This window comes from Haliotis cracherodii, unplaced genomic scaffold (assembly GCF_022045235.1).
Source record: "Haliotis cracherodii isolate W230 unplaced genomic scaffold, xgHalCrac1.p SCAF_1, whole genome shotgun sequence".
Classification (NCBI taxonomy): domain Eukaryota; kingdom Metazoa; phylum Mollusca; class Gastropoda; order Lepetellida; family Haliotidae; genus Haliotis; species Haliotis cracherodii.
In genome coordinates this window covers 4371411-4387790 of record NW_027266264.1, presented here as the reverse complement: position 1 = coordinate 4387790, position 16380 = coordinate 4371411, and the positions used below count along the sequence as shown (strand labels likewise).

The 16380-nt window shown below is 42.6% G+C and overlaps 1 protein-coding gene across 1 annotated transcript; it reads right to left on the bottom strand.

Annotated features, from left to right (window-relative positions):
• On the bottom strand, positions 1-15285 carry LOC139458984 (WD repeat-containing protein 41-like). The gene is made up of 14 exons (XM_071240426.1): positions 15159-15285; positions 13706-13821; positions 12503-12551; positions 10630-10758; positions 9608-9670; positions 8607-8718; positions 7931-7993; positions 4164-4280; positions 3661-3815; positions 2895-3025; positions 1880-2005; positions 1074-1164; positions 811-879; positions 1-420 (listed from the first exon to the last, which is right to left on the bottom strand). The coding sequence occupies exons 1-14, from the start codon at positions 15222-15224 to the stop codon at positions 346-348; spliced, it is 1362 nt and encodes a 453-aa protein (XP_071096527.1). The 5' UTR covers positions 15225-15285; the 3' UTR covers positions 1-345.
• Between the last annotated feature and the right edge of the window lie 1095 nt (positions 15286-16380).

Here is a 16380-nt window from a genome sequence, read left to right as displayed (position 1 = left end):
CATTATCACACTGTGAAAACATGACCAATGGATCTACGATGAGATCACGGAGTCGAGGTTTTCCAGCCGAAATGCTCCCTTACAGCAGGGCACATCAGATATCTGCAGAAATGCTTCATACAGAATGACAAACCATTTTTGCAAATTCTTCATATAACAGTCCTGGGTTCCGCTGTACAAAACAACCTTAGTGCTACGACTGTCGTAAGCCGATGTTCAAGTATGGGAGTTACAATCACCTTAGCGCTAAGATCCCTGTGCACAACGGCATGGTCTCCTTCAGTTTGTGGAGGCAACCTTGAGACTTGTTGACAATTGCACGTTCCCGTCTCTCCCAGCAACAGCTCACACGATGCCGTCTACTGACAGGAGAATCTCCCGCACTTTCTGGTTCCTTCTTACTTTCTGGAGCTCCGCATTCTGAAATAGAAAAAACAGGTCAAGTCAAAATTTCAACTCCTCCGACATGTCAGTTTTTATAGATTTTGAAACAGAAACAAAATTAGGGGATGTGTGAACATTCATATGCCGTGATGGAATTGTCTCAAAGATTGTTTACCAGAAAAACACCTGAAATATTGCCTGTCTGACGTTAAAATTGAACTCACTTTTTTAATAAGAGGCATGTCAATGTGGTTAGAAACCTCTTAATTGACCACGCTAATTGCTTTAACCATGAGGCTACCCCATCGACCTCGGTAATAGATTGTAAACATGGTTCTATATTCGTATTGTACATGTTAGAGAGGGGTAGGTGAGTCTCATCTGTCAACTTGTCCAGTATATACACTAAACCCTGATAACCCTCACCTTCCACACAATGACCAGGCCATCAGTGCCACAGGACACCAAGCCCTCATGGTCAAAGTCCATAAATGTCTGCAATCAGAAACACTAAGCAAATGATACAGTGGTAAACTTAATTAAATTGTTTTCTTCATTTCTATTTAGACTGATGTATTTAATTCCTCTTACTTTGACTTAAGAATATTTTATAAACTTTTGATTAAATATTTGTTGCGTAGCTCATGTAACAGGGAGTCTGGTTAAAGAGTTGATGTTACCATGGTTACCTGCACAGACCCTGAGTGGGCCACACATTCTCCAAGTAATGACACGTCCAGCGTGTGTTCAGCAAAGTTGACTTGCTTTAGTTGCTCTCCACTGCAAGAAAGTAAGGTGAGGTGAAATGGGGTTTAACGTCGTGTTCAAGATTAATGCACTTACACAGCATGGTGCATGCATGTGTGTGTGGCTGCTTGTACTAGTCAGGACTGACTCAGATTTTATGGTGCTAGCCCACTGAGATACCATGCCGAAGTTTAACATGAATACCCCACTCAGATGCAGTATACTGACTCCGAGCCGAACAGTCCTTGTTTTATCACCTTAATGCCAAGCACCAGACAGGGTAACAACAAGTACCATCAATTAACGTCTTTTGGGATAACGCGGCTGGGAATCGAACCCCGGACCTGCCTCTGTCCGGGTGGATGCTATACCACTAGACCACGGAGGCAGTTGCAAGCGTGTAATATAACTAAGTGCAGCAAAGGGCTTTCAGTATGAAGTGTTACAATACTTTAACCGGTACTCCTCTGCCCCACAGAGGAGGAAAATATTAAAAATCGACTGGCATAATTGTGATATCTTTCAACAAGTTTCATATTTTCGGAAGCATTTAATACCATGAATTAGGGAATATAAGATAGCTACGTGATAAATCGCAAAGAACAATGAAGAACTTTATTTCTTAATTCAAACCCACTGAGGGATGAAACTGCCGAAATTGCTTATGACCCCTGCAAGAGTCACCAGTGCCTTAAAAACATGATGATGGCAATGACAATAACAGTGGTTATCATAAAGAAAGTATTACCTGAGACCAGTGAACCTTTCCATGGGCAACAACAGACTCAGATAATCACCATCATAGTCCCCACAAGCCGGCGCTCGGCCCCACAGACGAATTGACCCATCCTCCGAAGAGGTCACCAAAAATGCTCTAAAAACATAAATGAATAATACAAAAGATGTAAGCAATTACAGTGAAATTCTCTCAGTATGGACGAGTTTGTTATTAAACCCCATGTTCCATGGTGCAATCTTAGTGCCATGACGATCATAACTCCCAAACTTTAACATAGGCATACGATAGTCACAGTGCTAAGATCACTCAGTGGATGGGTCCTGGACAGACAAGCAAATGAGTGGTTTTATGTCACTGAATGCAATATTCCAGTTTCATTACGGCAGGTGATACCAAGACAGGGCTTCACACATTGTACTCCTGAAATGAGACCTGTTCAAGTGAAGTCGTTAACCGCAAGACTGCCCCTCTGGACAAGTACTGGTGGAATCATCTACATATTGTAAAGGGCTAAAAAAAAAAAGTCTTGGTTCTCAGGCACCGCCCGCACCATCATTAAGTCCGCCACACATTTAGTTTTTATTTTCATTTTAAAAATACAAAAAAGTCCTTAAAAATTCAACCCATGCTAGCTGTACAGGCAACTTTTCTTGTCGTAAGAGGCGACTAATGGGATTGGGTGGTCAACCTCACTGACTTGGTTGATGCTTGTCATCGTATCCCAATTGCATGGATCGATGCTCATGATGTCAATCACTGGTTTGTCTGGTCCAGACTCGATTATTTACAGGGACCTAACTCCATAGCCATCATAAGTGAATCTGGAAACCTCAAATTCTTGACGATGTACTGTCTGGAATAACCTATGTTTTTGTACCAGTACTCATCAATGGAGACTTGTTATGCTTCATACCGAATGTCTATTGAATTATGTGATTTGCATTGGCAAATCCCCTATAAACATATCGGATAATAATTGTATGGTCGAGTCTTAGTCCAGGCACTTAGAGTTTACCCAGCTTACCCATCACAAGCCAAGCCAATATGGAGAATCTTGGAGTAGTGTGCCGCTAGCTTCCTGACAGCGACTCTCTCCTTGCCAACACTCACATCAAACATACAGAACCCAGAGCCCATCGCAGCAAACAGGTATCTCTGCAAGGTCAATAAGGGAAAAGGATGGACACAGTCAGACAGTCAATCTTATATTTGTGTTTGACATAAACAAGTCTTGGATCAAAGTTCTGAGAGCATCTTCCCTAGTCAAGGGAGTTTACTGACTGTAAACGTCCAGTTTCCACCTTGCCGAACAAGGTGGAAATTTGACACTCAAGCACCACCAGCTGCTAAGAGTTATGTCCCTTCTATGTCCCTCCTTTTGATCAATCAGATTCCATCTCTCATATTACTTGCATTTGCTTCAAACAAAATGGTGGCACCCAGTCAAGATGATCTAATCGATAATCAAGATCTATATTGTACTAAAATGGGTTTTTCCTCGCAATGTTCGTCAGAGCACCTTGATTAAAAAATGAAAAGATTCAGAAAATATCTGTTGAAGCCTAATTGACGGTACACATGCTTTGCAAATCTTGCAATCGACTGAAACCTTCACAGCAGTCACCATGTTGTCACAGAGCAATTTTTGTGATACAGTACATGTCAATATACTCATCAATCCTTTAGTTTCCCCCAACCAACCACCTCCACCCCAAACCCATCAGGCCACATCGTGATTTTGTGTCACTAAGGTGTCAGTGTATGTGGAATGTGTAAGACGGAGCTCTGACCTCTTGAACACAGAACATGCTCTGGATACTGTATGGATACAAGTGTTTGTCCCCCACATACTCCGACACAGTGTTGAAGGTCTTGGCAGGCAGAAAGTTCTGTGACGTCCACAAAATAATTGTCCCATCGATAGATCCGCTTGCAAAACAGGACTCTGTAATCCAGACACTAAGACGTCAATCACATCAACTGTCCAAGCGGATATTAACAAAAGGATAGTTGCATAAAATCACTCAAGAAAATATATAGTTTTTGCTTCTGAAAATCCACTGATGAAATTGCTGGTAGTTACCAATGTCTGCATGTAAATAGCACTTCCCATGCTACAACACTGGGTCAGGGAGGTAAGTATTTAAAAAGTAGCCTGTAACTATCATGATGTCTCTGTATACGTATGACAAAAAACTATTATGGCAAATTGTGCTTATAACTATTGGCTATCTAAATAGTACCGCAATGACACAAGACACAGCGAGGCTGAATCTGCAGCAAGATGACGTACCCGAGATGCTGATGAGGCTGTGGATGGCCTCCCGGTGTGAGGGCAGCTTCTTCACCAGCGAGATCTCCTTGTCATCCGGCTCCCCGCCAGTCATCGGATTCACCACAGAGTAGACAACTACAACACAGTCAGACAGCACTACAACACAGTCACACACCACTACAACACAGTCAGACAGCACTACAACACAGTCACACACCACTACAACACAGTCACACACCACTACAACACAGTCAGACACCACTACAACACAGTCACACACCACTACAACACAGTCACACACCACTACAACACAGTCAGACACCACTACAACACAGTCACACACCACTACAACACAGTCACACACCACTACAACACAGTCACACACCACTACAACACAGTCACACACCACTACAACACAGTCAGAAACAGTCAGACAGCACTACAACACAGTCAGACACCACTACAACACAGTCACACACCACTACAACACAGTCACACATCACAACTACAACACAGTCACACACCACTACAACACAGTCAGACACCACTACAACACAGTCACACACCACTACAACACAGTCACACATCACTACAACACAGTCACACACCACTACAACACAGTTAGACACCACTACAACACAGTCACACACCACTACAACACAGTCACACACCACTACAACACAGTCAGACACCACTACAACACAGTCACACACCACTACAACACAGTCACACACCACTACAACACAGTCACACACCACTACAACACAGTCACACATCACAACTACAACACAGTCACACACCACTACAACACAGTCAGACACCACTACAACACAGTCACACACCACTACAACACAGTCACACATCACTACAACACAGTCACACACCACTACAACACAGTTAGACACCACTACAACACAGTCACACACCACTACAACACAGTCACACACCACTACAACACAGTCAGACACCACTACAACACAGTCACACACCACTACAACACAGTCACACACCACTACAACACAGTCACACACCACTACAACACAGTCACACATCACTACAACACAGTCACACACCACTACAACACAGTCACACACCACTACAACACAGTCACACACCACTACAACACAGTCACACACCACTACAACACAGTCACACACCACTACAACACAGTCACACATCACTACAACACAGTTAGACACCACTACAACACAGTCACACACCACTACAACACAGTCACACACCACTACAACACAGTCACACACCACTACAACACAGTTAGACACTACTACAACACAGTCACACACTACTACAACACAGTCACTCATCACTACAACACAGTCACACACCACTACAACACAGTCAGACAGCACCACAACACAGTCAGCCAGCACCACAACACAGTCAGACAGCACTACAACACAGTCACACACCACTACAACACAGTCAGACACCACTACAACACAGTCAGACAGCACTACAACACAGTCAGCCAGCACTACAACACAGTCAGACACCACTACAACACAGTCAGACAGCACTACAATACAGTCAGCCAGCACCACAACACAGTCAGACAGCACCACAACACAGTCAGACACAGTCAGCCAGCACCACAACATAGTCAGACAGCACTACAACACAGTCAGCCAGCACTACAACACAGTCAGACACCACTACAACACAGTCAGACACCACTACAACACAGTCAGCCAGCACCACAACACAGTCAGCCAGCACCACAACACAGTCAGACACAGTCAGCCAGCACCACAACATAGTCAGACAGCACCAGAACACAGTCAGACACAGTCAGCCAGCACCACAACACAGTCAGACAGCACTACAAAAGTCAGACAGCACTACAACACGGTCAGACAGCACTACAACACAGTCAGACAGCACCACAACACAGTCAGACAGCACCACAACACAGTCACACACCACTACAACACAGTCAGCCAGCACCACAACACAGTCAGCCAGCACAACAACACAGTCAGACAGCACTACAATACAGTCAGCCAGCACCACAACACAGTCAGACAGCACTACAACACAGTCAGCCAGCACTACAACACAGTCAGACACCACTACAACACAGTCAGACAGCACTACAATACAGTCAGCCAGCACCACAACACAGTCAGACAGCACCACAACACAGTCAGCCAGCACCACAACACAGTCAGCCAGCACCACAACACAGTCAGACACAGTCAGCCAGCACCACAACATAGTCAGACAGCACCAGAACACAGTCAGCCAGCACCACAACACGGTCAGACAGCACTACAACACAGTCAGACAGCACCACAACACAGTCAGACAGCACCACAACACAGTCACACACCACTACAACACAGTCAGACACCACTACAACACAGTTAGACACCACTACAACACAGTCACACATCACTACAACACAGTCACACATCACTACAACACAGTCACACACCACTACAACACAGTCACACACCACTACAACACAGTCAGACACCACTACAACACAGTCACACACAACTACAACACAGTCACACACCACTACAACACAGTCACACACCACTACAACACAGTCACACATCACTACAACACAGTCAGAAACAGTCAGACACCACTACAACACAGTCACACACCACTACAACACAGTCGCACACCACTACAACACAGTTAGACACCACTACAACACAGTTAGACACCACTACAACACAGTCACACACCACTACAACACAGTCACACACCACTAAAACACAGCGACACACCACTACAACACAGTCAGACACCACTACAACACAGTTAGACACCACTACAACACAGTCACACACCACTACAACACAGTCAGACACCACTACAACACAGTTAGACACCACTACAACACAGTCACACACCACTACAACACAGTCACACACCACTACAACACAGTTAGACACCACTACAACACAGTTAGACACCACTACAACACAGTTAGACACCACTACAACACAGTCACACACCACTACAACACAGTCACACACCACTACAACACAGTCACACACCACTACAACACAGTCACACATCACTACAACACAGTCAGACACCACTACAACACAGTTAGCCACCACTACAACACAGTCACACACCACTACAACACAGTCACACATCACTACAACACAGTTAGACACCACTACAACACAGTCACACACCACTACAACACAGTCACACACCACTACAACACAGTCAGACACCACTACAACACAGTCACACACCACTACAACACAGTCACACACCACTACAACACAGTCACACATCACTACAACACAGTCACACACCACTACAACACAGTTAGACACCACTACAACACAGTCACACACCACTACAACACAGACAGCACCACAACACAGTCACACACCACTACAACACAGCCAGACACCAATACAACACAGTCAGAAACAGTCAGACAGCACAACATCACAGTCAGACAGCACAACATAACAGTCAGACACAGTCAGACAGCACTACAACACACTCAGACACAGTCAGACAGCACAGTCACATAGTTAGTCTGCACTTCAACACATGACAACAACACAGAGCACAAAACAAAAAAGTCGAATTGGAACCAGACATTCCATTGATTGACATCATGAGCATCTTTACGCAAATGGGATACAACAACATTCATCAAGTCAGTGAGCCTGACCACCCGATCGCCTTTCATGACAAGCATGGGCTGCTGAAGACCAGTTCTAACCTGGACCTCAGGGAGATGTGTTGTGAGTGTTTCATGCCATAACACACCCTGTCCTCACCAAGTTGCTTGTCGGCAGCTGTGACAATATGATCTGTCTTCACCACAATCATCAGCGAGATATCTGAATACATACCAGCATTACTTAAAAAGACAATCAAAAATGTGAAACAGTGAAATAATCAATGTTATCATTTCTGATGGGTTATCAAAACAATATGTCATCATCACGTTTGTCTTGGGATTTACTCATTGTTTTCTAATCTAAATAGCAAGGAAAGTCAATTTTCTTACCTCATCCTTTAAAACAACAATCACATCAAATATCATAAACACTGAAATCAATATTCAATGCCTGCAGGCTTGAAGATTAATATACTATTGTTTTATTGCCCTTTTGTCAATATTCCAGCAAATCTAGGAGGTGTCAAGGATGGATTTCCCACATTGAATGCAAATGGGGAATTAAACCCTAGCAAACACATTAACAATTGGGCTACCTCGCCACCCAAAGAATTCCTGTGAAGGGTAGCATGGACAGAATAGGGTTGAATGCAACACTGTTTTTCAGGAGTCAGAGAGGCGTTGTAGAGGTTGTAGGAAACTTAATTCCATAGCCTTTACGAAATATATGTGTTCTTGCATAATATAAGTTTATACTGAAAGAATGTTGAAAAAGTATACTTTTGGGGGGCAGACAATGCACATAAATAAACAATCACATGAATCGAACTCACCTTCTTGATCCTTGCGACGTGCCATGTGCAGGAGTTTGCCATCATGCCTCCACACAGACAAGTGCTCTCCTCCCCCACAGAACATCTCACCATCCCCCATCATCACCAGACACTGAATACAACATTAAGACAGCCTTTACTCCTGCCTTTACTGCATGAAAATATTACTTCCGTCAATGCCCAGCCTGGCCTTTGCCCCTGACCTTTACACTGGCCTTTACCCCCGACCTTTACTCTGATCTTTACCCCTGACCTTTACACTGACCTTTGCCCCTGACCTTTGCCACTGGCCTTTACTCCCAGCCTTTGCCCCTGACCTTTATCCCTGACCTATACCCCAGCCTATATTCCTGGCATGTTACAATGCCCTTTACCCCCAGCCTTTACCCCAGACCTGTATCGATAGCATTCAGCCCTGACCTTTACCCCTGACCTTTATCAATAGCATTCAGCCCTGACCTTTACCCCTGACCTTTATCAATAGCATTCAGCCCTGACCTTTACCCCTGACCTTTATCAATAGCATTCAGCCCTGACCTTTACCCCTGACATTTATCAATAGCATTCAGCCCTGACCTTTACCCCTGACCTTTATCAATAGCATTCAGCCCTGACCTTTACCCCCAGCCTTTATCCCAGACCTGTATCGATAGCATTCAGCCCTGACCTTTACCCCTGACCTTTATCAATAGCATTCAGCCCTGACCTTTACCCCTGACCTTTATCAATAGCATTCAGCCCTGACCTTTACCCCCAGCCTTTATCCCAGACCTGTATCGATAGCATTCAGCCCTGACCTTTACCCCTGACCTTTATCAATAGCATTCAGCCCTGACCTTTACCCCCAGCCCTTATCCCAACCCTGTATCGATAGCATTCAGCCCTACCTTTACCCCCTGGCCTTACCCATGACCTGTATCGACAGCATTCAGCCCTGACCTTCAGCCCTGACCTTCAGCCCTGACTTTTACCCCTGGCATTTAGCGCTGGCTGTGTCTCACCTTGATTGAGCTGTTATGTTCGGTGATGACATGTCGACAGGCTGCAGTGTCAATGTCCCACACCTGAAGGAACAAGTCATAAAGGTCGTTTCTTTCTACAGGAGAAAAAAACAACCTTTCTCAGACACACAAATTTGATTGACCAAAACGTTTGAAATTTTTTGTACTTTGTGTTGCTAACTACTTAATTACACTGAATTACACTGAACTTTGAGCCTGAAGCATTGACCTGCTACTCGACGCGTTAAGTTTGTTTAATTTTTGTTTAACACCGTACTCAGCAATATTCCAGCTATATGACGGCGGTCTGTAAATAGTTGAGTCTGGACCTGACAATCCAGTGATTGACATCATGATCATCAATCCATGCAATTGGGATACAATGACATACATCAACCAAATTAGCGGGCATGACTACCCAATCTCGTTATCGCCTCTTACGACAAGCATAGTCGCCTTTAACGGCAAGCATGGGTTGCTGAAGACCTATTCTACCCAGGATATTCACAGGTTGGCAGGTTATGCATTTAGAACATGAATATTTAACAAGTCAATACAATATGAAGTATTTGCAGGAACATAGTGTATGCCTTACCATGAATGAGTGAGGATGCAAAAACAATGAAAATATGAAATTGTTCGACCTATTGAAATGGACAACATGCTTGCTAAGATAAACTATTTTTGGTTTACAGAATTCCTTGGAAAACTCCTGGTAAGGAGGACAGAAAAAAATGATTTATTGTCTTCAAATAGTTATCTGAATATGCTGCTTTGTGTAGACAAGTTATCAGCTTGTTTTGTTGTTTAGTCTATCGCAACACAATCTTGCAGCTTAACCAGTTGTATGGAAAACAGTTTCTGTGGTGAACATGTTAATTTGCATTATACCAAAAATAAATAGCGCTATACAGATTTTAACTTTTCATTTTTTAAACAGCAACTGCAATTTGAAAGAAAGTCTTGTCTCGACCATGTGGACTGGAGTCAGAAACCTGCAAAACAAGGAGTGATTGTCTGACCCTGATCTGTTTATCGGACGACCCAGTCAGAAGCAGCCAATCATCTGTGAAGTCTCTTCGAGGCATCAACAGCAACATACAGGTGATACGATGGGAGTGGCCACTCAGGACTTGTAGCTTCTTCCCGATCTGAAGCAAACATGGCCGCTGCATAACACTCCTGGGAACATCTCTCAGACCAGCGAGTTTATCACTGTAGAAGTAACTAGTCCTATCAGGATAACACTCAGTCCTTCCATAAATCAACAGTTAGATACTGGCTATCAGCTGATCAGGAATGCAACATAATACAAAATATGGACTTTTCATGACAGCCCAAATCCCAAAATAATCAGATTTTTCACAGTGCAGATCCCAAATTACATTTTAGACAAGACAGATACATGCTGGGTTGACTTTATGAAAAACAATTGGAATAGTCTGTCTTACAGACCCTTAAATAAATATATCCAATAAAGCCCATGCAAGTCTATAATAGTTGGCGAGTTTAGATTACTGCAGTTTCAGGAAATGTATGGAGTGGGCTGATTTTCTCTGTATTATATTAAGAATATTTAAGATATTGAATTAAGATAATCTAACAACTGTTTTTGTCTGTAAAATATCTTCATCTGAGGGATTAGATGTTTGTCTATTAGAACTACTGAACATTTGCTTTATTTCGTTGTGAATTATTCATGTTAAGAATTATCTCAATCCCTGTTTTGACCTGACCATGATGATATTGACAGAGGTCAGTTAGTCAGGTTCACAAGAATCTGCCATGTCTCTGGATTCCTGCGGGGGTTTTCAACGATCAAAGTAAAGTTAACATTTGAGGCAGCATATACATGTATACTGGAATACTGTACATCTTTGTTCTCTTGAATTAAACTTCACATTTATGTCTCCAAAATGACTATCAACAATAAGACTGCCTCACTGCACACTTTTAAGAGCAGAAATACCAACTTGAATATAAACACAAACACAGTTTAATGTGCAGCGGTTGTAACAAGCATATAACAATGTCATTCAAAGAATAGGAAATACACAATAGGCATCTGGAGAGTTATCACTGCTGGGGTCATGAGTTCAACCCATTTGTGTCAAACAAGGCATCACTGACCACTCCAGCAGTCCAGACAGACGCCACACATGCAACACTGCATCAAAGGCCGACACGACCCAGCGCGCACCAGTAGGCTTCACCACCCTCCTCAGATCTACATGTCTTGTCATGTGACTTCAAGTTTGTTCACGCCTCACCCAGTACAAATCAGTGAACTGTTTCATTACATCAATTTTCAATTAATTGTTTATCGTTGAACTTCCTGTCAACAGAATAAACATATAAACTGTGTGTTGTGTTTAGGAAAACACTGTTTATTGTTTTACAGAAGAACTCTACTCAGCGCTAATAAGTGATGCTATTTCCTGTTTGATTTTTTTAAGGTATTGTTGGATTAAGGTGAAGATATATATCATTCCACTTGGGATTGGGGAGGGGGAGTCGCATTGATATTGAGTCAAATTTTTGGTGGGGGGTCAGCAGTCACATTTATTTGGAGACACATTAATTTCCAGATTTACAGTATTGTACTGCCTTTGAACATCCTTAATGCCAGTCCACAAAAGAAACATATAAACTCTGTGTGTATTTAGGAAAACACTGTTTATTGATTTTATGGAAGTGCTCTTCTCAGTGCTAATAAGCGATGCTATTTGCTGTTTGACTGGATTAAGGTAAAGATACATATCATTCCACTGAGGATTGGGGGGAACTCGCATTAAAATTGAGTCACATTTTGGCCAAGGGGTCAGCAGTCGTATTAATTTTGAGATACATTATTTCCAGATTTCGGTATTATCTGACTGTCCACAGGAAGCTCACCTGGATGTCCCATATGATCACCTTCCCATCATCTCCTGCAGATGCACACCTGTAACCATGGAAACAACAATACACTGACAGGTGGGAAGGAGAGACACAGGCTGACTGACATCTGGGAGAATACGTCCAGGTAGTGGAGGAATCCTTCCAGCTTAAGAACGGAGTAAGAATGTACATTAAAATGCAACTTAATACTTATGCAATAACCCAGAAGTTGTTTTAAATACAGTTGACTGGCTTCGTATTTACTGACATAAGGGGGGCACTCATCCCTACACTCGTCTTAGGCTGTGGGACATGAAACAAAAAAAACCATATGGATGACAACTTGTGCATTCATTCTCGTGACTTCATCACTTGCTTAATAAAAGTGTGAAAATCCACAACAGGGGAAAGAATGAATGGTGTTTTCATGGTCATGGGAGCTTGTGAAAAAGTTTGTTTTGTTGTCTAGCGCAATACTCTGCATTATTCCAGGTATATGAAGGCGGTCTGTAAATAATTGAATCTGGACTAGACAATCCAGTGACTCACATAATGAGCACCAATCTAGGCACCTTGGGTATGATGACATACATCAACCAAGCCAGTGAACCTGACAGCCTCATCCAAATAGTTGCCATTTTTTCAACAAGCATGGGTTGCTGAAGACCAATTCTAACCCAGATGTGCACATGGAATAGGTGACTTCGAGCCAAGCAGACAAGTTAAACATGATAACTACCTACATGATAGCATGGGGTGCTGTGGACCTGGGAATCTACTTTGGGGACCATATTGGGAGAATCCATATTGGGAGAAACCACAATGAGTGAGTGAGTGAGTTGGATTTAACGCCGCTTTTAACACTATTCCAGTTATATCGCGGCGTGTCAGCTTTATGTGGGAGGAAAGCCCGAATGCAGGTCTCAGACGTTTACCACTTTGGTGAAACCCACGAGCACGGGTATAGTGCTGACAAACCTAGAAACATAATCGGGGCGAACCGGGATTCGAACACACAATCATAGTTTCCGGCATGCCCAAGGGACGCAACTCTGCACAGTGAATCGCGGCGCCTTAGACGACTGGGCCACCCCTGCCCCCGAATCCACAATGAAACATACAATAAACAAAATATGCAGACTAAGAGGTTGTCATTAAGGTATTACTTGTGTCCCGACATAAAGATCTATAATGCAATCACACAAGATTACAATATACCTTTTGTGATCTATCTTGAGCAGTGTGCGGACGATGTCCGTGTGTTGGTGTAAAACAAGGATCTCGGAGTACGGGTTGTGTGGCTGATCATCTGTAATCTCCTCCACCTCCACAGACTGAAACACATAGGATGATGTCAATAGGATAACTGAACCATGTGAACTGACAGTTAACCTGAGTATCTGCGTGAAAAAGGCAAAATAATCACCATTACATTATCAAGCTTCAGTTGATTGTATATAAATTAATATGCATGAACAGTTTCAGAAACCAAATATTTAAACAACACTAAGAGTAACTGACCACAGGGAATGCTGCAATACACAGAGAACTTGGGCATGCATTTATCATATACACGACGGAACAAGCCGATTAATTAAACTTTGTTTTACAAATGCAGCGCCATCTGAGGTTCTTCATTGTCAATGTTGTCCCCTTAGTGCATTCACGTTCTTTAGTTTGGTTTGGTTGGTGGTTGTTTAACGCCGCACTCAGCAATATTCCAGCTATATGATGGCGGTCTGTAAATAATCGAGTCTTGACCAGACAATCTAGTGATTGACATCAATCCACGCAATTGGGATACGATGACATGCATCAACATAGTCAGCAAGTCTGACCACCCGATCCTGTTAGCCGACTCTAATGACAAGCATAGTCGCCTTTTACGGCAAGCATGGGTTGCTGAAGACCTATTCTACCCTGGATCTTCACGGGTCACGTACTTTAGTACACATTATTCTTTCTTTACGTATGATGTCTTTTGTTTGTGAGTTGAACATGGGTATCGTTTTGTAGTTTTTACTCATTATTTGCACATAAACAATAACCTTTATTTGTGACATTAATTCTTTATTCGTAACATCTGACTATTACTGCAAACGTTTGTCCTATATTTTATCTTTGTATTTTTTGACCGGATGTTTGCCCATATATATATATCAACACTCATGGCGAATGATAACATGTAGGTAAATATTCAAAGGCTCAACATATAATCTAGAAACAGTGTAATGTTAACATTATTGTCATGATCTAGTTGACATGTTTTGGGGGAGAAGAAATCAGAAGGTATTAATCACATAAACTCGTTACTGGTTAGTAAATAAAAATATATACCCCCAATATAGAATTCTCTACTTCCATATAGGGGGTATATAATTTACTGACCAATGAAGAGTTCTTGTATTAATATACTTCCCAAATTGTATCTTATTACAGTAATAACAATTACTCATGACACTGATGAGACTTGTGAGCTGTCAGTAACGGTAAACCATGGCATCACAGCGGGAGCCATGACAACAATGGACACGTGAGAGGTACCACAAATTTGGAAACAGGGGGAGGGTCGCGATATGTTTATCATTTATGCATATCTCAGGCACTAATCAGTCATCGATTTCCGGGTTAAAATATACGATATTTAAAAGAACAGCAACATTTACTTCACCTGCTTTTCGTCAAGTTTTTCTTTTTCTTTAGGATGCGATCCCCACAGTCGCTGTAGCACTGACATGTTGATATTATGGTGGGCTATCGAGATCAGCTGTCGTGAGCAGTGAGCGCTCCTCGCAAGGTGTTTCCTTGTTTCGTGTACGTCACAAGCCAAAACGAGGCTGAGGAAATTCCCCGAGGGGGCGTGTCACGACGAAGACAAGTTTCGCGCCATGCACAGAAATCGCCAGATTTAGGAGTGCATTGTTGAATGTGTAAGCCGAATATCCCAACAGTTGTATACCTTTACATTATTACATTTACAAATTATATCTGTATTTTCATTGGTTGAGGAAGTGTCACATGACATTGGCCTCAGTCAATTAACAGTTCCTTGAGTCCAGTAAACATAATATTGCCCTGATAAATGGTCAATCATTGATAAATATGTATTAGTTATAAAGACGTATACTGTATAGGTAAGGCATACAGCGTAGGACTAATATTATAGTGGAGCCCATCATTCCAGCAACATCAGGGTAGGGGCCACCGATAAATGGACTCCACGTAAATTACATGACATGGGGCGCAAATATATGTTTTTTAACACAAAGGGTGAAGTTTTGTTTTCATTTTTGTGAGGGAAGCATTATTAATAATAAGACATATACTTGAAAGAATCTCATATTTTTCGAAAAGAGTGAGTGAGTGAATGTTGTTCCACGTTTTATTCAACACTGTACCAGCTATATCATGGCTGCCTTTGAATATTTGAGTTTGGACCAAACGAACCATTAACTATAAACTTTGGCAACTATCCACGTCACATGGTGACAATCGATATGCAATCAGTAGAGGCGTATTATATCGAAGTATACAAGATCTAAATTAATGAAATTACTGGTCGACTCGGAGTCTGAGTGGGGTGTCAGTCCCGGCCGGGATTCGAACCCACTCTGCCAGGGTGAGGCACCTAATCGCAAGCACACAGTCAGCGATCTAAAAACGTAAAACATTTGTTACATTTGACCACTTTCAAAATGGCATTGTGTATTTCGGCCATGGGAGCCGTGCCAATTTACCCTTGTCATAGGGGTACACATCGTACGTGATCTTGACTACCAGTTGTCTACTCTCAATTTTTGCGGGAGCCTCTGTGTGGGTCAGATCGCTGACTTTGTATGCTGGCGATTTCGGGCAACACTTTGGCATTTGGCTTAATCTTCAACGCACATTCG